Below are 19,779 nucleotides of genomic sequence, written 5' to 3'. Positions count from 1 at the left end.
CCTGATTTAAATATGAGCCTGGCCCCGACCACGAGGAAGGGAGGAAATGGGCCAGAGTGTCAGGGTCTCTCAGGGTCTCCCTTACAGGCCCACGCTGGGGATGAGAACAGGCCTGGGTCTTGCTGGAGGGCTGCTCTCTGAGCACTGTGCCACCGAATGGAATCCAAGCCTCCACCCCGCACTGGGAAGGGGATCCTGCCCCCACTTAGTGAACGGCAGCGATGAGGATGCGCTGGGGGCTTCAGACGGCCAAGAAGGCGCCTGGCGGACAGCGAGGTGCTACCTATGGGGCACACGGGAGCCTCTGGCCAGGCCTGGCTGCTATAGAAGCCCCTCCCCGAGCCTGTCCATGTGACCTGTTTAAACAGCGAGCAACCTAAACGCGGCTGGGGGGAAGGGGACAGGAGCAGAGGGAGCTGAGGACTTGGGGGCCCAGGCTGTCCTCCACCTCCAGCCTGCAGGCCCCAGACCAGCCCACGGCGAATGCCTAGGGCTTCATGAGAGCTGGGCAGGGAATGGGAGCTGGCCGAGTATGGGCTGTGCACTTCCCTGGCCTGGCCTCCGGGCTCCGAGGACACACCCTGAGCTCCTGCTCTCCAGAGGCCTGAGATGGAAACGTGTGCAGCCAGAGGCTCACCTGGGGCCCATCAGGGCCTGAGCAGGACGCTGGGACCTGGGGCCGTCCACTGCGCCTCCCACTGGCAACACGAACGCCCCAGGCAGGGCTCCCAGCCCCGCCCTGTGGTCACAGTGGTCAGTGGGATCAAGGTTAGCTTTGGCACATTCAGGATCTGGCCAGGCACTGAAGTGGAGCCGCCCCAGCCTCAGGTGGTGGAGCCGCCCCAGCCTCGGGTGGTGCAGCCTGAATGTGACAGAATGGGGCTGGGGCCGGTGTCCTGTTCTCTGAAGGGCTGCCAGCTGCCCACCCCCACCCAGATTAGCAAGGTCGCTCTGAGGACAGCTCCTGACCCCACACAGTTCGGGGTCTGCTCCCCACACCATGGAAATGACAGAGGGGCACGTCTGCTGGGGCAGTCCCTTCACTTACCACACCCAGCGAGAGCCCCGCTCCATCTCCCAGTGTGCACTCCCTGAGAGCCTGGCTCTCCCTCCGCTGCCCCCCAATGCCACGGGGGCCTGACTTGGTTTCCCCAATGCATCCTCCGGGTCCTGGGTCCAGCACAGCTGCTTCTGCCAGGCCTGGCCCTCCACCAGGACGCTGCATGGATGGGCCCTGGCTGGAGCAGTGGCTGAAATGCCCTTCTGAGACACAGCCAGCGTCTGGCTCCATGGCGGGCGCCCTCATAGCCAGGCACGGATGGTGAGCGGAAGGCCCGCTGCGCCCGGCTCAATGCATCCTCTGTCTGCAGAGTCGGCCGAGGCATTGAGTGTGAGTCCAGCGCCCTTGGCTGAGCTGTCCAGACAGGCCCGGCCCACTGGCTTGGCTTCCTGTCTCTCCCGCCTACGAGCGCAACGTTTGGAAACTTCTCCCAGCACCGCCCCAGGGCCACCCGACGCTGACCGTCACACTGTCATCATTTCTGTCCTCACCCAGCTCGACAATGTGCCATGGCCGACTCAAGCCCCCCGAGCATCTCAGTGCCCCCTGTGCCTGCCTGACCCCTCAGGGCAGCACCCCCCTGCCGGCTTGGCTCAGACCTCAGCAACCCCGATTTTCAGCTGCCCACTGTTCCTTTACACCCACCTCTGGTCTGAAATCCAGGCAGTCCCTGCCTCACTGCAGACCCAGAGTCCCACCCCTCCTCACTTCCCTGCAGCCGGATCACCTGCCCCTCACCTGCCTGCTGCCCCAGCCTTGCCCGTAAGTCCCCTCTCCAAGAAAGGGGGTGGTAAGGGCTGGCGTAGGCCTTGCCCCTCCTCTGCTGGGTCCTAAGGGCCCCGCCCCACTGGAGACGGGATCTCACACAAGGGCCCACAAGGCCCTCCCTTCTTCGGCCAAGGCCCTCTCCTTGTTCTATCAGCTCCAGACAGTCTCCCCGCTGTCCCTCCTCCCACCAGGCTGGCCCCTGCCTCAGGCCCTTTGCACAAGCTGTTCCCTCTGCCCAGACTGCTGTTCCTCCGTCTAAGCTTGCGGCTCACTTCTCTCTGACCTCCAGTCTTTGCTGGAGTGTCATCATCAAAGCCCTAACTCCCCATGGGATGGTGTTAGGAGGTCCTGAGGTTTACAGGAGGTCATGAGGATGGAGCCCCATAATGACGAGTGGCCTTAGGAGAAGCCACCAGTGTTCTCAAGCTCCCCCTTCTTCCTCCCTCTCTCTGCTATGTGAGGACACAGCGAGAAAGTGCCGTCTGCCAGTCAGGAAGAGGACCCTCGCCAGCGCCCAAGCACATGGCACCCCAACCCTGGCCTTGTGGCCTCCAGAGCCGTGAGGAGGAAATGTCTACTGCTGCTGCCCCGGCCTGCGGTGCTTTGTGAGGGCGGTCGGAACGGACCATGACGGTCACCTCCCGAAGCTGCTGCAGCCTGCCTCCCCTGTTCCCTGTTCCTATCCACACCTCCCCTGCTGGGCCTTTCTTTCTCCCAAAGCTCATCCCATGTGGCTCGCTCCCAGGCTGCCCTTTCCTCACCTATCGGTTCCCTGGACGCAGTTCAGCACTCTCGGTACCAGTGAGGGCCCCAGCAGTGCCTGGCACACGGCAGGGGCCTGGTGACCGAGCGGCAGGCATTTACTGTGTATCTGCTGCGTACAGGACCCTGTGTGCCATTTCTCACACACTGTCCCCTCTGGGCCCTCTTAGGCGCACAGAGAGAGGGTGCATCCTCCATCCCTGCGACTGCCCAAAGGCCACTGAGCTGCTGGAACAGGAGGACCGTGCTGCAGTCACGCCTGCCTCGCCCACCCAGGGCCCGAACGTAACAGGTTTCTGGGCTCTCAGGCTTGCTGGCCTCTCACCCCTGCCAAGTTCTGTTCCCAGCACTACTGGTGGGTCTGTTCCCTAGATGGGGACACTGAGGCACAAGTGGGTCAAGTCACAATCAGCTGGCCAGGGTGGGAGCCCACAGCCTAAACTGCAAGGGATGTCATGCCAGGCACATCCCTGACCCCAAGGCCACCCGTCGGGACGTTCAGGGGACTTCTCCCAGGGAGGCTGATGGCATGCTCCCCGGGAAACTCCTGTGTACCATGCTCACGATGCCCTGAGCAGGGTCCAGAGGGTGAAGGGCTGTCGAGCACGGTCAGCAGGGCCGAGGGCAGTCGCACACCCTGTGGGACAGGCAGGGCCATCGGAGACGGGCTATGGGCAGGGGGAGGTCCTGTAGGGCTCAGGGCTGGCTCCCTCCTCCTAACATGCCAATTATGCTGCCCGCACCAAGAGCGGCAGCAGAAACTCCATCGTACCTGGCACCCTTGCTGGGGTGAGGGGTAGGGCAGCCCAAGAGCAAGTATGGGAGGCCCGGGCCTGTGCCCTCTGGCCAGGGAGGCGGGGGCTGGTTGCCGTCAGGGTCTCATAGAGGCCGCACACCCAGAGAAGCTGGACAAGGGCAGCAGCTGGCAGGGAGGTGCCCCCCAGACACACGTCTGGGGCTTCTCTGCTGGCTGGGGAGGGGCCGGCAGAGGGCGGTGAGATTAATACGCTGACTAAGCCGCGTCAAGATTCTTTGTCCTCCCGCCGCACATTAAGTCTCCTCGTGTTTATCAACCGGGCACCAAACCCACCAGCCTCTGCCACGCCCACCGCCCATGGACACGCCCACAACAGCAAGGCCACTCCCCACCACGTCCCCGGCGAGCTGAAGCCCCGCCCCCAGGCGACTTCCTCTTCCCCGCCCCCGCCCCGCCCACACCCCGCTGGGCAGAGCCCTCCTGTGCCCCCAGCCCCCGGCGCCCCCTCCGCACGGGCCAAGCTCTAGCGTGTCTCTGCACCCCACTTCCCTCCTTCTGCTCGCAGATCCACCCCGCGTTCCGCACCTGCAGAATGGGGAGGCTGCGTGGGTCCTTCCGTGGCGCCCCAAACCCGCAGCGCCGAGTCCAGACTTCCGGCCTCAAGGCTCTGTCCCTGCCAGGCTCAGCTGAACGGGGGTCTCCCCGAGGGCCGCCCAGACTCTAGGGGTGCAGCCTGCCTCCCGCAGCGGCATCGGGGCGGCGGCCCCAGGCAGGCTGCAGGGCTGCCCTGGGCAGGGAGGCGGACCCTTCCCCAGCCCTGGGGGAGGAGGCATCGGGCCGGCTGGAAGGGGTCCCGCACTCGGGGAGGCACAGCGGAGCCAGGAGGGACAGAAGCTGCTTTGTTCCAGCGTCCTCCCACTCCGGCCCCCCTTTTCCTTGGCTCCAAGAAAGAAAACGTTGGGAGGACCCGGAGCCGCAGCCTCCGAAGAGCCTTTTCAGATCTGCTCCCAGCCCTGCCCCTAGTTGCTGCTGGGGTCCCAGATGGTGGCAGTGCCGAGCCAGGGACAAAGGAGGGGCACTAGGGGTGCCTCAGGAGCTCTCTGCAGAGCCCCCCACTCTTAAGAAACCCGGGCCACAGGTAGATATAGGCCTGGATATCCCGGGGGGGCACATTCCAGCCCATCCCCCACCCACCGCCATCGGTAACAGCACCTGGTCCCACGGGCTCGCTGAGGGCCCCAGAGCCTCTGCTCCTTCCTCTGTCCTCGGCCTCTGTGGTGGCTGACATGCACCCCCAATTTCCCAGGAGAGGTCATCGTCAGAAATCCATGAGCACCATGGCACAAAAACCCAGGGGATGGCTGGGCACGGTGGCTCACACCTATAATCCCATCACTTCGGGAGGCCGAGATGGGAGGATCGCTTGAGGCTGGGAGTTTGACACTGGCTTGGGCAACATAGCGAGGCCCTATCTCTATAAAAACATTTAATTATTAAAAGTAAAATAAGAAAAAGAAACTCTGGCAGCCCAGCACCACATCCAAGCCTGGTATTCCCAGCCTGGTCCTCAGCAGGCCTGGGGGGCACCAGGTACATTCTGGGAGGCAGGCATCCCTTCTCGGGGGCTGGGGCTCAACTCCTGGCAAACTCAAGACCCTCGGGGGTTGGGGACACATGGGTGGGGCAGTTGCTCCCCCTAGACCTGCCCCTCACCCACTGCCAGCCACCTCAGGAAGCCAGCCCAACCTGGCACCACCCCCGGCACCTATTAGTCTATTCGCTTTGTGGGGGATGCTCTGACCTGTGTGCAGCACTGCTGAGCAGCATGGCACAACCAGTGGTACATGAATGAGGTCACCACGGTGGCCTCGCCTGGCCTTGGGCCTTGCCTGATTACCACCCCAGGCACATGGGGCTCCCCCAGCCCAGCCCAGCCCTCTGGCTGATGCCCTCTTGCCTCCCAGCGGCCCTCTCCCACCTGGGTCTGAGGACAGAAGCCCTCCCTGCACCAAGTGCTCCAGGGGCAGGTGGGGAGTGGAGGCCCCAGAGCAGCCAGCCGGGCAGTAGGTGACCACCTCCTGTCCTTCAGCCAGCAGCCCTGCGACGCCACCCAGGACGAGGGTGGGAGGGGCTCAGAGTGAACCTCAGGCCTGTGCTGTCCCTGAGGCCAAGAAGAACTGGCTTGCAGGGCCATTTTCTGGCGGCTGCCACCTCAGCCATGCTGGCCTGGCCTCTATCCCACCCCTCCCCAGCTCCCGATCCGGTCTGTGCCTGTGGGGAGCAAGACCCCCCCCACAACCCTGGCACTCACCCTGGGCCTCATAGCCGGCCAGGTCAGGCTTCTCTGAGGCTGCTGGGCTGGTCAGGCGGCCGAGCACCAGCTGCAGCTGTGCCACGTTCATGCGGGCCGTGAGCTCCCCATGGCGGTCCCCGATCTGCAGTGAGCGGGACGGAGCGGGCAAGTGTGGCTGGGGGCCCTGCTGTGGGCTCCAAGGGGACCTCAATGGCCCCCAGTACACCTGTCCCTGACCACCTCAGTGACCTGAACTGGTCACTGACCCCTGGGCCTGAGGGAACCAGGACTCACTGCGGACTCGGAGGTGGAGTCTGGGGCTCTGTCCCTGGGTGAGGTGGCCCTACAGGTCCTCAACAGCCCCTAGTCCCACCCCAGAGATGCACGGGGTCCCAGGCAGCCAGGCCTGTGCCCTCTGGTGCGCGAGAGGCCCGGCCCCGCCCGGCTGCACCTCTCTCAGCCCTTGTGCGCCGAGGCTCCGTGGGACCCGCCCAGGAACATCCACATTTCTCAGGCACTGTTTGCTTAAGTCAAGCAGAAGAGAGAGTGACATGGCACGGGAGGCACTGCCACATGGAGCCCTGGAGGGCCCTGGAGGCTGTAGCCTGCACTCAGAGGGACACGGGGGCTGCCTCCTGGCTGCCAGTGGAGAAGCTCTCCAGACAAGGGCTCTGCTGACCTTTGCATGCCCGCCCCTCTCCACCCTCACCTGGGCACCTACAGGCCTCCCCACCCGGCCACCTCCCACACGGGGCTATGGTGGTCAGTAGGGGCTGGCACCATCTTTAGCATGAACAGACTCAGGGTGTGCAGAGGGAGGTGGCGTGGGAGTGCGTGATGTAAGGACAAGCCAGGAGCTGGGAGGCCCAGAGTTCATCTGTGATGTTCCGCCCTGACCACAGTAGGAGGGTGCTAATGGACAGAGCCCACAGAGACCCTGTGCAACCTCTCCAAGGAGGAGGAGACGCAGCTGTCCAGGAAAGCACCAGCTGGGGGCTGCGGGAAAAACCCCCAGGTGCGGTAGACACCTTGTCACCAGGCCTCAGAAGGACCAGGCGGCTGCAACGGCCCTGAAAGGATGAGGGGCGGCCCAGGCATGCAAACGCTTGCTCGGGACAGAGTGAACCCGGCCCGTCTGGAGTGGGCTGGGCAGTGCCCGGGGCCCCTGGGGGCAGGCCTGGCTCACCTCCTGGGAAATCTGCAGGTGCTTCTTGGCGAAGGTCAGGGCCTGCGCCGGGCGCCCCATGGACACGTAGGCATTTCCCAGGCTCCAGCACGCCCGGCCCTCGCCCACTCTGCCAGAGAGGGAGACGGGATTCATACGCGCCCTCTCCAGGCCTGCCCCCAGCCCCAGCCCCTCCCCTGGTGGTCAGGGCCCCAGCATGACCCTGGCTTCGAGGGTCATCGGGGCCCCCAGGTCCAAGGAGCATAGACCGGAGGGCAGGATAACGCCCCTAGCCGGGACCTCCCACAAATTCTGCCACCTTCAAGGAGAAGACCCAATCAGCTCTGCCTTTTTCATTCCCATTAAAAGGATTAGTGCACAGAGCCCAAGCAACCTGGCCTGTGGCCAGTTCTGCCTTTGTGGGCAGTTTCTGGGCCCTTGGCCTCGCTCGCCCCCTGGCGGCCAGCTTCCTTGCACTCCCTCCACCCTCAGAGGCACCCCCAAGTCACTGGGTGAGGGGGTTGCTTTTATGTTGGAGGGAAATGCATCTAACAGGAATGTGATCCTTTTCACGTGGACGATTCAGTGGCATTTTGTCCACTCATGCCGTGCAACCGGCACCTCTATTCCAGAACATTCTCATCACCACCCCACAAAGGAAAACCCTGGGCCACTTTTAAGCCTCCAGGCATGGCAGCCTTTCAGAAGACCCCTCCTCTCCGCTGCCTGTGAAAGGCCACAGGCCTGTGGCTCTGAGCCTCTTGTTCTGGCCACCACTTACCCCAGACCTGCATACAGGACAGTACTTAGGGGCCTGTGGTTTGCCAGCCTGTCTCTGTCCAGAGACTGATATTTACATACATACACAGGTGGTGGGGGTCAACAGGGTGGCGAACTGAGTGATGGGAGGAGGACCCCACCCACTGGTGCCAGGAGTCAGCAGCCAGCCCTGTGTCCACATTGTCTGGCTCAGTCCCCACAGCGGTGCTACCCTGCCCGGGTCACAGCACGGTCAGTGGCAGAGCAGGGGATGGGACCCCGGCCACCTCGCCTGGGCTGCGGTGATTCAGTCTGTGGGCCGGGCCGGGTCTGCCCACCGCATCCGCGCCACGCACCTGTCGGCCAGCTCCTGCGCAATGAGCAGGTGCCGCAGGTGGTACTCGGCCGCACGCTCATAGTCCTGCAGCAGCGTGTACGTGTTGCCCAGGCTATAGCAGGCCTGCGCCTCCACCGCCTGGTCCCTGAGCTGCCGAGACAGTTGCAGCGTCTTCCTGTGAACAGTGGCAAGGTCAGCCCCCAGGAGGAGGGTTCCAGGGTGAGGGGTGGAAGATAAGAATGGGGACGCAGTCTGCCCAGTGGTCCCCTGCCCCGGAATCCCTCTGGGGCCTCTCTGGGGTCCAGCTTCATCCCCACCCTCACATGGCCACAGAGCCGGACTGTTGGCTCCAGGGTGACAGGCAGTCCTGGCAGGCTCTGGCAAGTCGCCTGACTACCCTGAGCCACCACTCCTCCCTGGAGGACCTGGGACTGCTGTGCCCACTGCTCAGGCTGAGATGGGGCTAAGTTTAGGGCTGGGTATAGGACCCAGTGCTGACAGCCGGGCTCCACCCGGCAGGCACTGCTCTGGCTCAGGCCAGGAGGCAGATGGCCCAGACCTCCCAAAAGCCGGCTCCCCCACCACCTGCCTCCTCATGAGCTTTGTCCATCTGCCCTTCCCGGGGCAGCCTAGAACCCCACCTTGACTTCTGGGGAGGGAAGGGGAGGCAGTCAGATTCCCACCTTGGGGCGGGCACCTCCTTGGTGTGGCATCCAGCTCCCCCTGTCCTGCTGTTTCCCTGGGAGATTGTGGGGACCACCTACTTGTAGTACTCAGCAGCCACGTCGAAGCGCCCCAGGAAGACGTGGGCGTTCCCCAGGTTGCTGTAGGCCCTCCTCTCGGCTGCCTTGTCTCCAAACTCCTTAGCAATGGCCAGGCGCTGTGGAGACAGACCCGAGGCCAGGCAGTCATGGAGCAGCCCTGGGGCCTGATGTGGGTGGACAGAGGCTGCCTCCCTGCCCAGGTGGCTGGCTGGAGATCTGTGTGTCTGGGGGAGCAGGTAGGAGCCGCAGGACCAAGTGCAGATGAGGCCGGGGCTCGGTGGGGTATGCCTGCTGCCGGGCCACACCACCCCGCCCTGCTTTCAGGGACCGCCAGACGGGTGGCTCAGCCCTGCCCCTGCCGCAGCCCGACCCCTCCACCCCGTCACCCTGCCCGGCTCACCTCCTTGTGGAAGGTCGTGGCCTCTGTGAAGTTCCCCAGCAAATAGTGGGTGTTGCCCAGGTTACCGTAGGCCCTGCCCTGCGCCGCACGGTCGCCCAGCTCCTTCACCAGGGACAGGTTCCTCCTGGGGGCCGAGTGCCTCTGAGCCGTGTACCTCCCAGCCCACATCCTCACCCACCCCAGGCTAGAAGAGCTGAGCAGTGGCCTCCGTGCGGCCCTCAGGGCCACGCCCTGGAAAGATGGTAGCTAGGGTGGGCTCCAGTGTCCTCGAGCTCTGAGGTCCAGGGCTTGGTCAGGTCCCCCCAGTCCCAGACAGGGGCAATCTCAGGGGAGGAGCTTGCAGCTGAGAAAGAGGGCGCTGGGCGGACCTGCTGTCACTGCCCTGGGAGCTGCCGGGAGGTGTGGGCCTGGGGTTGGGGGTCTGGAAGTGTCTGTGGAGCTCAGAAATGCACAGACCAGCCCTGGTCCCAGGGCCGGCCCAGCCCCACTCACTCATAGAACTCGGAGGCCTTGCACAGGGTCTCTCGGACATCGGGCGGCAGGTGCCCGGGGTCCTGCGTGGCATTCGCGGCGTTCCAGGACAGCTGCTTGCCCTTGGCGTGGTACACGTTCCCGATGTTGTAGAGGGCCCTCGCCTCCCCGACCTGCGGGCAGCATGGAGGGTTGGGGGTGTGCCTCCACGGCCCCCCATGGGATGTGCAGAGCCAGCAGGCCGGTGTCCTCACTGTGCCGGCCCTCGACGCAGGGGGCCTTGGGGGCTCCCACTGAGTCACAGACACTAAGGCAGGGGCGGAGGCCTGAGGACGGGACACCTGGGAAGCCAGCCTCTGTCCTCCCTCGCCACCCCTCCCTCCTGTGCGGATTGGTGTGGCCAGGGCGCCAGGTCCTCAGCTCTGTCCTCTGATGCCCAAGGCTGAGAGGTCCAGCTGGGACCAGACGCTGCGGCCTCAAGCCCACTCGGCCACCTCCAGCTGGCATGATGGGGGGCAAGTCACGTCCCTCCAGCCTCAGTTTTCTCGCCTCACAGGGTCACGGAGGGAGGTCAGCAAAGCCTATCTCGGATCCAGCACAAGCGGGGACGGAGCCCCTCTCCCTGCTGTCACCACCACCATCGAACTCGGCCTCCCACTGCTGCAGCCCAGAACCACCTGCTGCCTCCCGCTGGGCCCCCCGGGGAGTGAGTGACTGCGGGTGTGGACTGATTCAGGGGGAGGTCACTGAGAGGGGCGGCAGAGCTGAGGGTGGAAGATGAGGGCCTGGGCCGCAGTGTCAGCATGGGCTTGGGGGGGCCGCTTTGGGGGCCCACACTCTCACGAGTCACTTGGGATCTAGGGGACCGACCTCCCTGTCATCCCTCCCGTGAGGAGCTGGATGATGGTGTGTCACCCGCCCGCCCCGACCAGATCTGGACGCAGGCCCGGGCAGGGGTGGGAGGCACCCAGCCCCGGACCAAGCCCCCACCTTGTCTCCCTGCTCTTGGGCGATGCTCAGGTGCCGCTGGCAGCAGACGGCAGCCTCGTCGAAGCGCCCCAGGACCTTGAGTGTGTTCCCCAAGTTTCCGCTGGCCTTGGCCTCCCCCATGCGGTCACCGATGGTCCTGGACGGCAGGGAGAAGTGAGGGGCCAGGCTGAGGACTGGTCAGGCCCCTGGGCCGGGGGAGGCTGAGCATGGGGTGGGGTAGCTGAGCCTCAGGGACTAGTGTGGAGTGGACAGGAGCCTGCGTCCCCTGAGGTGATGCTGGGCAAGTGAGGCCTGAGGAGAGCCCTGGGTGTGGGCTCTGCTGGGCTGGGTCCGGGGCACAGGATCCTGCCCATCATCACACAGGCTGCAGAGGTGCCAGGAGCTATACACAGGACCTCAGGCCTGGGCCTGGGGCAGGGGGCTGGGGTCTGCAGCTGTTAGGGTCCAGGGAGGATTTGGGGGGCCTGATAGTGGAGAACTAACTTCCTGCTAACTCATTCGGGGGACATTTGCTGCATGCCCACCAGACACTGGGCTGGGTGCTGAGGAGCAAGTGTGAGCTCACTGGCCAGTGTGGGAGGGTTGCTCCAAGAAGCTCTGCCCTGCTGGGAGGTCAGGGCGGCTGCAGGGCTGAGGAGGAGGGCGCTGGGCAGGGCTGAGGCAAGGGAATCGTGCTCCTGCAAAGCATGGCCTGGGGGCTGGACCCGACTGGAGACCCCAAGACCCCAAGAAGCGGTGGGGAGTGGGTTGGGGAGACTGGGGAGTGGATGACGCGGGGCAGGAAGGAGGCTGTGAGTGGAAGCTTGGGGTCCATGGGAAAGCAGGGACTGCCCCCAGGGCAGGATTGCACCTCGCTGAGCAGTGGCCGGGAGTGGGCCCGGGGCTCGGGGCCAGGGAAAGGGTGGTGCTCTGAGCCACACAGGATCACAGACGGGCCACGCATAGTCATGAGTGCTCACACACAGCATGCGGGTCACGGCCCAGGCTCTTGCAAGCAGACACACAGACCCACTCACGCCTGTCAGCTGAAACCTGGCTCCCTGCGGGGATCCCGGAGCCCTGGCTGCCCTCCAGGTGAGGCCTTCCCCGCTGCATTCCCTTACACCCTGCTCGCCCTGTCCCCCTCTTCAAACTGTAACTGCTGAGGACAGGAAGTGTCCACCCGCCAGCAGGGCCGCCCCACTCACCGTGCCAGCAGGAGGTCGTGCTTGTGGTACTCCAGCGCCCGGCCGTGCTCCTTCAGGTAGAAGTAGGCATTGCCCAGCTGGCTGTAGATGGCACTCAGTGTCTTCAAGTCCTCGGTGCCCACCTGCACGGCGGCCTCAAAGAAGGCCACGCCTGCCTTGAAGTCGCCCGCCTTGCACAGACGCTCGCCCTCCAGCGCCAGCTCCAGGCACGATGCCTCCATCCTGGGCAGAGGAACTTGGTGTCATGGCCCACTCCTGGCAAGGTCGCCCCGGTGCCCGGGCACCTCCGTGGCTCCACTACAGAGGACGCCCCTGTGTGGGCTGGGGTCCACGCCACATCTGTGCTCACAGACCTAAGTGTCTCTTTGGGGTACAGGCCCGGAGCACGTGTGGGGCCCAAGGGCACCCCGGCCAGCACGCCTCTGCCAACACCTCCTGTCCACCCCTTATGCGGCCAATGTCAGGAACACCACGGGGACAAAGGTGTGACTTGCCAGAGTCTGTGACTCCAGCAAGATCCTCAGGCCCAGGGGCCGGTGCTGGAGGGGGCGTGGCCCCCATACCTTGCCTTCACCCAAATCCCAGCGGTATGGGCTGCAGGGGCCAGGTACCCTCGCCATCCTCCTGAGCAACCACGGCTGCTGGGAGAGGCCCCCCCCAATTCCCACCAAGAACAACTGAGGCTCCCAGACGGTAGTGGGGGCTGGTGAAGGCCACATGGGGGTCGAGTGGGGTGGGGATCTGATCTCAGCCCCTCCCCCACCCCCAAGCTCTCCCAGCCGGGGCCTGGGGATTCAGTCAGCCTCCAAGCCTCCAGGGGAGACCGTGCTGGGGAGGTGTGGCTGACAGTTAGCCAGTCCCAGCCCCTGTCCTCCTGGTCTCCCACCCACAGAGCTAAGCACTTGCCACTGACAGCGAGGACGAGCCTGAGAACCCGCTGTTCCCACGTGCTGCCCACCACCCCCCACGCTGCTGTGGGAAGATGCGGATGGCGCCCCGTCCCCAGATGAACTCCACCCTGTGAGCGGTGCCCAACCCCAAGGACCAGTCCCTCTGCTGAACACCAATGCCCTGGCTGGCCCTGGGTCCCCCACCTTCGAGCAGGGACTTCAGAGAAGAAACCCCTCACCCTGGGCCCTGCACAACCCCCAAGGACCTGTCAGCTGCCACCCTAGCCCTGCTCACCGAGGGACCCCACCCTGGGCCTTGGGGAGCTGCCCTCGGCACTCAGCTGCCAGGGAGGAGTGTGGGGGTCACTCCATGGCTGCCCAGCTCTGCACCTCCCTGCTGCCTGCCCTGAGGCTGGGTGTCCTCCTCCATCCTACTCTTACAGGTCACGTGGGCCTCAGGCTGCTGCGCTGCCCTGGGTGAAGGGTTGTGGGGAGAGGGCACACCCAGCAGATGCCATGGGGTACCCAGTGTGAGCAGGCGGGCCTCCATCTGCAGGGTGCCCCCGAGGGTCAGAGGGCAAGAGCCACACAAGACTCAGCAAGGGAGCAGCCTGGGGGGACCCTGGGAGGCAGCAGACACAGCTGGAGCCCGGGAGGGACCTGATTTCAGAGAAGTGGGGGAAGGGCTCAGCCTCGGCTGCTTGCAGGCCAGCCCCATCACTGCTGTTTGCTTTCTGTTGCTTTTATTTTTCTTTTTTAAAACTTATTTTGCTATTACTATTTTTTTTTTTTTTTGAGACAGAGTGTTGCTCTGTCGCCCAGGCTGGGGTGCAGTGGCCCGATCTCGGCTCCCTGCAAGCTCCGCCTCGCGGGTTCCCGCCATTCTCCTGCCTCAGCCTCCTGAGTAGCTGGGTCTACAGGTGCCCGCCACCTCGCCTGGCTAATTTTTTTAATAGAGATGGGGTTTCACCGTGTTAGCCAGGATGGTCGCAATCTCCTGACCTCGTGATCCACCCACCTCGGCCTCCCAAAGTGCAGGGATTACAGGTGTCAGCCACCACGCCTGGCCCTATTACTATTTTTATAGAGACACAGTCTTGCTCTGTTACCCGGGCTGGAGTGCAGTGATGTGATCTTGGTTCACTGCAGCCTCCATCTCCCAGGATCAAGCCATCCTCCTGCCTCAGCCTCCCAAGCATCTGGGACTGCAGGTTTGCACCATCACGCCCAACTTACTTTTTTTTTTGGGTAGAGATGGGGGTCTGACTATGTTGCCCAGGCTGGTCTCAAACTCCTGAGCTCAAGCGATCCTCTCACCTCAGGGCCAGGGCCTCCCACCCACTACCTGCCGGGTGCCTCACAGCCACCTCACCCATCCCTCTGGGAATGGCCATCGGATGCCACGTGGGTCACAGGAGCCCCGTCGCCATGGCAACCAGTCAAGCCCCATCCTGCGGCCAGCGCCACGCACAGGGCTTCCTAATTAAGGCCCGCTTGCCCCGCCCAGCCGCTTGTCAAGTGGTCTCACTCGGCTTACTGCCCCCTCCTTCCAGGCAACGTTGGAGGAGAGGCTTCAGGCCCGAGGCCTGGGTGTCTGCAGAGCCCAGACGCTGCTGCTCCACAGATCTGATTATGGGAGCCGCCTCCCGCCTCCCTTCCGGCCGGAGACGTAGCATTCGAGGCTCAAGGCAAAGGAGGCTTCTGGCCTGGGAAGGGCCTGGGCCTAAAAGTCGGGGAAGGGTGCACGAATGGGCCTCGGTCATTCTGCACCTCCAGTCTGGGATCCAGGCAATGCAGCCACCAGGTGGGGTGTCCCCTCCACTCATCCCAAGACAACCTCCAACCACGCCCTGGCACCCACACCCACGTGACCACGCCACCCACTGCCCGCCACACCTCTTCCTCTGCAGGTTTCGCATCTTCTGCACGTAGAGCCACAGCTCCAGGCCCACCGGCAGCAGCAGCGGGCGGGGGCGGGGGGCGCCATATACCACCTTGCACACGGCCTTCTCCGCCAAGCTCAGGGCCAGAGGCGGGCCCTCCACAGCAGGAGATGGCATTGCCAGGCCCCAGGCCCTCCTCCCCCAAGCCAGCCCTCGCCCCACCATGGCCACGGGTCCTGGCGGGTGAGCTGGCCTCAGGCTTCCCTGCCCTCCGACCTCCAGGATGGTGGGTTTAGAGCTCGGCGGGGGACGGCCAGCCCTCCAGCAGGTGCCCGGGGGCCTCCTCAGGCCCTGACGTGGATCAAGGGATCAAGGACAGCTCAGAGGCTGGGTCAGCCTCATCAGCAGCGGGGCGGGGAGCCCTGGGGTAATCCTGTCCAGCGTGCTCCTCTGGGGACTGGGACCAGCGGCATTGCCCTTCTGCCAGTCACCCACCAACTCCTCTGCAAACGTTTATCCAGTTCCCAGCGGAGGCTGCTCTGGCCCAGGACTGGGCTCACTCGGGAGCACCAGAGTATGTGAGTGCCCCCAGCCCAGCACCTCTTCCCCCAGACCTGGCCCGGGCTGCGCAAAGCTGGAATTCTGGGCAGTGGCGGCCCCGCCCCCTCCCATTTCTCCAGGCCCCTGTGCTTCCTCTGCTCCACCCCTGACCCCCCCTCCGACCCCCTCCCCAGCCTCCCTGGCACCAGCCCACGGTGCAGGCATGGGGCGGCGGAGGTGGGCTCAGAGTCCTCACCATGCCAGCCCCATGTCCACCGGGCCCTCTGTGCTCTCCCTCACCCGACTGGCCAAGGTGCGAACAGGGGCCCAGGTCTAATGGGGTGAAGGCCAGGCGGGGCCTGGGGGATGCCGCTCCCCAGGTCATGGGGCTCGGGAGGCATGGACCACGCTCCCCTAGCCTGGCTCCTTTCCTCAAACTTCCCACACCCCCAGCGTCCTTCTCAGCTGAGCTCCCAGCTCCTCCAGCCACCTATGGCCCATGAGGAGGCTGGAACCCGACAGAGGTGGAGGATTGGCGGGGACGGGTCTGGTCCCTGAGACAGTCACGGGGTCTGAGCAGAGGCAGGAATCCAAGGACAGGTGGGGGTCTTCAGGCTCTGGGCTCTGTCCTCCCCACTCTGAGGCCTTGTGGGCTCAGGGGTCCTACTCAGGCCGGGCCATTTGTCCACCTTCAAGATAGCTTGGCCAAACAGTGAGGCAGGGACTAGAATGCCTCTCCCTTGTCCAGTCCCCGCCAACAGACTGAACCCCCAAACCCTCCATGGTGGCTGGGGTGCCCACGACCAAGGCCAGCTCCCAAGCCAGCACTGCAGCTCCTACCACCTCCAGCCATGTCCCTCAGTCCCAGCCCTGCTAACAGAATAGGCACCTGCCCCTCCCCAGGGCTGTCACCTACATGCTGGCCCCTGCGCAGATGCTCAAAAGACCCTGCTCACAGCTGGCTCTATCTGCCCCATCCTCCAGCCAGATACCCCCAGGGAAAACCACAGTGACTCCCCTTCAGTGGCGGGGGGGAGAGTGAGGGGCAGGACAGGACTGGAAGCATGGCGGGAGCTGGAATCACTGGAGAGGGGACTGAAGGTCACCCAGCTGTAGGAAGCTCCTGCGGTCAGGCTTGCCAGGAATTCCTAGGGCCCGTCGCTGCCCAGCGGCCCACCAGGGATGGTGCCCAGGACGGGGGACAGGGGAGGGACGAAGGACGCAGTGAGGATGGGGGATAGCATGGCCACGTGGCCAGAGAGGTTGCGGGGAGCCCAATCCGCACCTGAGGATGTCCTGTCTGGGAGCTTATGGCTGCTGCTTGGTGGGCACCTCTAACAGGGTCACCCCAAGATGAGTTGCTCTACTGCCCCCTCCCGTCCCAGCCCTGGGGAGCACTCAGCTGGCCTTAATGCAGCTGCGAGGCCAGGAGAGGACCACCCAGGGCTTCCCCACTCTCCAGGGCCTCCTCAGCCACCGGCCCATCCCTGCCAGGCCCCTTCACCCCAAAGCCCTGCTCTGGGCCAGGGGGCCCCTGGCAAGTGGGCCAGAGTTCTGAGCATTAACTGTTCCCACCGACCCAGCACCCAGGGCCCCGTCCCCACCGACCCAGCACCCAGGGCCCTGTCCCCACCGACCCAGCACCCAGGGCCCCTCTGGGGACTTGGTGGGCTCACAGGCACATTCTTGGGCTTCACTCTCAGTGTGTTTTCCAGGCATAGTTCCACATTTTAAAAACTGGAACTCCCCTCTCCAGAAAGGAATGTCAGTGTGGGAAGGGGCTAGACGGGGCAGAGGAGACCTTGGGCCAACCCGGAGCTCCATCCACATTGAGGCACCCCAGTACAGCCACACGAGGCGTGCCCAAATGGATTCCACCCACCTGCAGGGCATCCACGTGCCCACCGCCCACGCCAGCAGGTGGGCTGCCCCCAGCATGTGGGTTTCAGAAGACAGGAGTCTTTTCCACGTCTTGCTCTCCAGTCCCAGCATGACAGCAAAGGGCCCTCCCGTCCAGCCCACAGCCTCCACTGGCCCAGGACACCTCTAGGCATCCATGTCCACCCCCTCTGAAGTCAGCTCTGACCAGGAACCGCCTGTCCAAACCTGGCTGTGGCCATGCGGTGGGGTCCAGACTCCCCGGGGCCCTCATCACAGACCCTGCTGGAAGGCGTGGTGCGCTTCCCCAAGTCTGGGCCTGGCTCAACCCTGGAGCTCACCTGGACTCCCTGCTTAGGGGGATGCAAGGCTGGGCCGGGGGTCTCTCTGAGTGGTCCCTCTGAGCACTGCCCCTGCCCAGGGCTGGCTCCTGTCTGGCATGCCCCCAGGGGACCCCAGGCTTCCAGCCACAGCCTGGAAAATGCCCGACTCTGTGGTCAGCTGTGCAGGGCTCACCCAAGGCTAAGGTCCTGGATACCAGTCTCACAGTTCCACACACACAGTCTCTCACAGTCACACACTCACACTCAAACTCACTCCAGCCAGCGCTGCCATCCATCCCCCTCACAGCACAGCTGCCCTGGAGCACATGCGGCTGTGATCAGATCAGCGGAGGAAACCCTTGAAAATCCTTTAGGGCAGGCCCCTGGCAGCAGCTGCCAGCAAAACTGCCCTCACGCCCCTCCCCTGCGTGGGGCCCAGGAGCCAGGCTAGGGGCTCAGAGCTCCATCCCGGACGGCACAATGGGGCTGTGTCTGGGACCACAGCACAGAGCAGACCAGAGGCAGCGAGGCCTCTGTCCACTGCCAGCGCCACCAGTGCCTCCTTTTGGGTGCCCTAGGCAGAGGTTGCTGCTTGGCTGGGGCCACAGAATCCTTGGGGGCCAGGCTAGGCGCCCCCAGGGGTCAGCAGCTGGGACTTCTATCAGGGAGGTCACCAGGTTTTAGGGATGTCCACAGGACCATAGTGTCCGTCACTCTGGGGAGCCAGGCCTGCCTCTGACGGCTACCACCCATTCGCAAGCCCCTGCCTGGACCTCACGCTCCTGTGGCTCTGCCTGAGGCCTGGCACCACCCAGCCTTGCTTGGGGCACCAGGCACCTGCCCGGCTGGGCCCAGGGCACCCCCTAGGGGGACACTGGGAGTCACCAGGCAGGCATGCCACCTGGGGCAGGGCCACCCTGTCATCCCCAACAGGCGTGGGGCACAGAGCCCAGCCACTGGGATCACCCAGGAATGTGCCTGGAGGGCAGGTGCCTTTTCAGGCAGGTACACACCCACCTGGCTGGCTCCAACCCAGCTGGATCCCAATGGGTTGGTGAGGGGCAGAGCCCCATCCATAGCAGGTCTCTTTGGCCATGATGCCCCTGAGTGCCCCAGGCATGGCAGGGCCAGGCTTGGGAGAGAAGCTCCCCACGGTGCCCCTGCCAGGTGCCAGGGGAGTGAGGCTGGAGAAGCTGCCCGCCCCGCCTCCAGCCCCCCAACCCCCACCCCTGTCCCCTTGGCTTGGGGGAAAGAGGGCTGCAGAGGACGCCCACGCGGGCCACATGCCTGGCTGGGCTCGGCCTGGAGGGAGGGGCGCGTCCCCAGCCACGCTGCACGCCCGCCGGAGCTGCCTTTGTTCCCGGCTGCAGCCTCCCGCGCGTCCCGGCCTGGCCTGGTCCCGGCCCCAGCCCCAGCCCCGGCCCCGGCCCTGGTCCCGGTCCGTCCTACCTGGAGTAGAGGCGCCTGGCGGCTGGGCCCGGGAGCTCTTCGGCCGCGGGCGGGGCCGGGCCCGCCATGGGTCCGGGGCGCGGGAGCGGGAGCCGGGAGCGCCCCCCGCGCCGTGGCCGTTTGCCCTCTGCCCGCCCTGCTGTCCGCCCTGCTGTCCGCCTGTCCGTCCGCGCCTCGTCCGCCCGTCCTCCCCCGGGGAGGCGCCGAGGAAGTGATGTGCGCGGGGCGCCGCCGCCCCTCCCGCCGCCGTGGCCGTGATGTCACCGCCGCCCGCGCGGGGAGGGGGCGCGGACCGGGCGGCCACCGCCGCGTGCCTCCCTCTGCGGGGGGCGGGGCGGACGCTGGGGGAGGGGCTCCGCGAGGCCGGCAGTCCCGGGGAGGGGGTGGGGGGTGTGGGCCCCAGCCCACCCCACCCCAGGGAGTGCAGGGGAGCGGGCCTGGGCCTGGCCTTGCTGCTGGTCCCCTGGGGACTTCTGAGGGCCCGCGGGGGTCCCTGGGTCACAGTGCGCGGTGCTGGCCTCTGGGCTCCTTTCATCCACAGGCTGCCTGGTGAGCCGCCTGCCTCGTCCACGTGGGGAGGGGCTGCTGAGGCCTCCTTGCCTTCCTTGGTGGGCGGCCTACCCCTCGGGGGTTCTCCCCTCCTCTTCTGTGCAGCCCCAGCATGGCTTTGCCCCCTTCTCCAAACTTCCGCCTCTGGCCATGGGGTGCAGGCCGTGTGGGGATGCTGTCTGCCTGCTTTAGAGAAACCTGGGGCACTGATGACAAATACAGGCTCTGCTTGGCCTGTGGGATGGTTGGTAAGCCCCCACCTCTGAGACCCTGGGTGGCCACATCCCCCTCCCAAGCTCGCCTGGAATGGGGATGGAGCCTGCTCATTCCTTCCTTCGAGGTGCTGTGCAGGCTTAGGGAGGATGCAGGTAGCACCGTGGGCAGTACTCACTCGGGGTCCCAGGACCCCAGCCCCTACTGCCTCCTCCTCCTCTGAATTCCTGGAGCCCTGTGGGCCTATGTGGTGTGATGTGGCTTCCTCTCCACCCACCCTCAGCTCCTGATGGCTTGAGGGGTCCTGCAGCCAGCCAGGCCCACAGCCGGCCTCACCCGAT

General features: G+C 65.0%; 2 protein-coding genes across 2 annotated transcripts in view; both read right to left on the bottom strand.

The window, feature by feature from the left end:
• The window catches only part of PMPCA (peptidase, mitochondrial processing subunit alpha), a 102,732-nt gene extending 85,758 nt beyond the window's left edge, over positions 1 to 16,974 (bottom strand). The window contains exon 1 of the mRNA XM_050760066.1: positions 16,955 to 16,974. Within this exon, the coding sequence (XP_050616023.1) occupies positions 16,955 to 16,964 (10 nt within the window). The 5' untranslated portion in view covers positions 16,965 to 16,974. The remainder of the gene's footprint in view (positions 1 to 16,954) is intronic.
• Positions 1 to 18,889, bottom strand: part of GPSM1 (G protein signaling modulator 1) — a 31,266-nt gene extending 12,377 nt beyond the window's left edge. Inside the window, exons 1-9 of the mRNA XM_050759925.1 lie at positions 18,677 to 18,889; positions 11,714 to 11,935; positions 10,527 to 10,662; positions 9,558 to 9,709; positions 9,066 to 9,189; positions 8,666 to 8,781; positions 7,921 to 8,076; positions 6,827 to 6,935; positions 5,659 to 5,782 (exon numbers count right to left, since the gene is read on the bottom strand). Coding sequence (XP_050615882.1) covers positions 5,659 to 5,782; positions 6,827 to 6,935; positions 7,921 to 8,076; positions 8,666 to 8,781; positions 9,066 to 9,189; positions 9,558 to 9,709; positions 10,527 to 10,662; positions 11,714 to 11,935; positions 18,677 to 18,744 — 1,207 coding nt within the window. The 5' untranslated portion in view covers positions 18,745 to 18,889. The remainder of the gene's footprint in view (positions 1 to 5,658; positions 5,783 to 6,826; positions 6,936 to 7,920; positions 8,077 to 8,665; positions 8,782 to 9,065; positions 9,190 to 9,557; positions 9,710 to 10,526; positions 10,663 to 11,713; positions 11,936 to 18,676) is intronic.
• Positions 18,890 to 19,779: the final 890 nt, after the last annotated feature.

This window comes from Macaca thibetana, chromosome 15 (genome assembly GCF_024542745.1).
Source record: "Macaca thibetana thibetana isolate TM-01 chromosome 15, ASM2454274v1, whole genome shotgun sequence".
NCBI classification, from domain to species: domain Eukaryota; kingdom Metazoa; phylum Chordata; class Mammalia; order Primates; family Cercopithecidae; genus Macaca; species Macaca thibetana.
The sequence above is the reverse complement of the archived record's forward strand: the minus strand, read 5'-3'. Positions and strand labels throughout refer to the sequence as shown.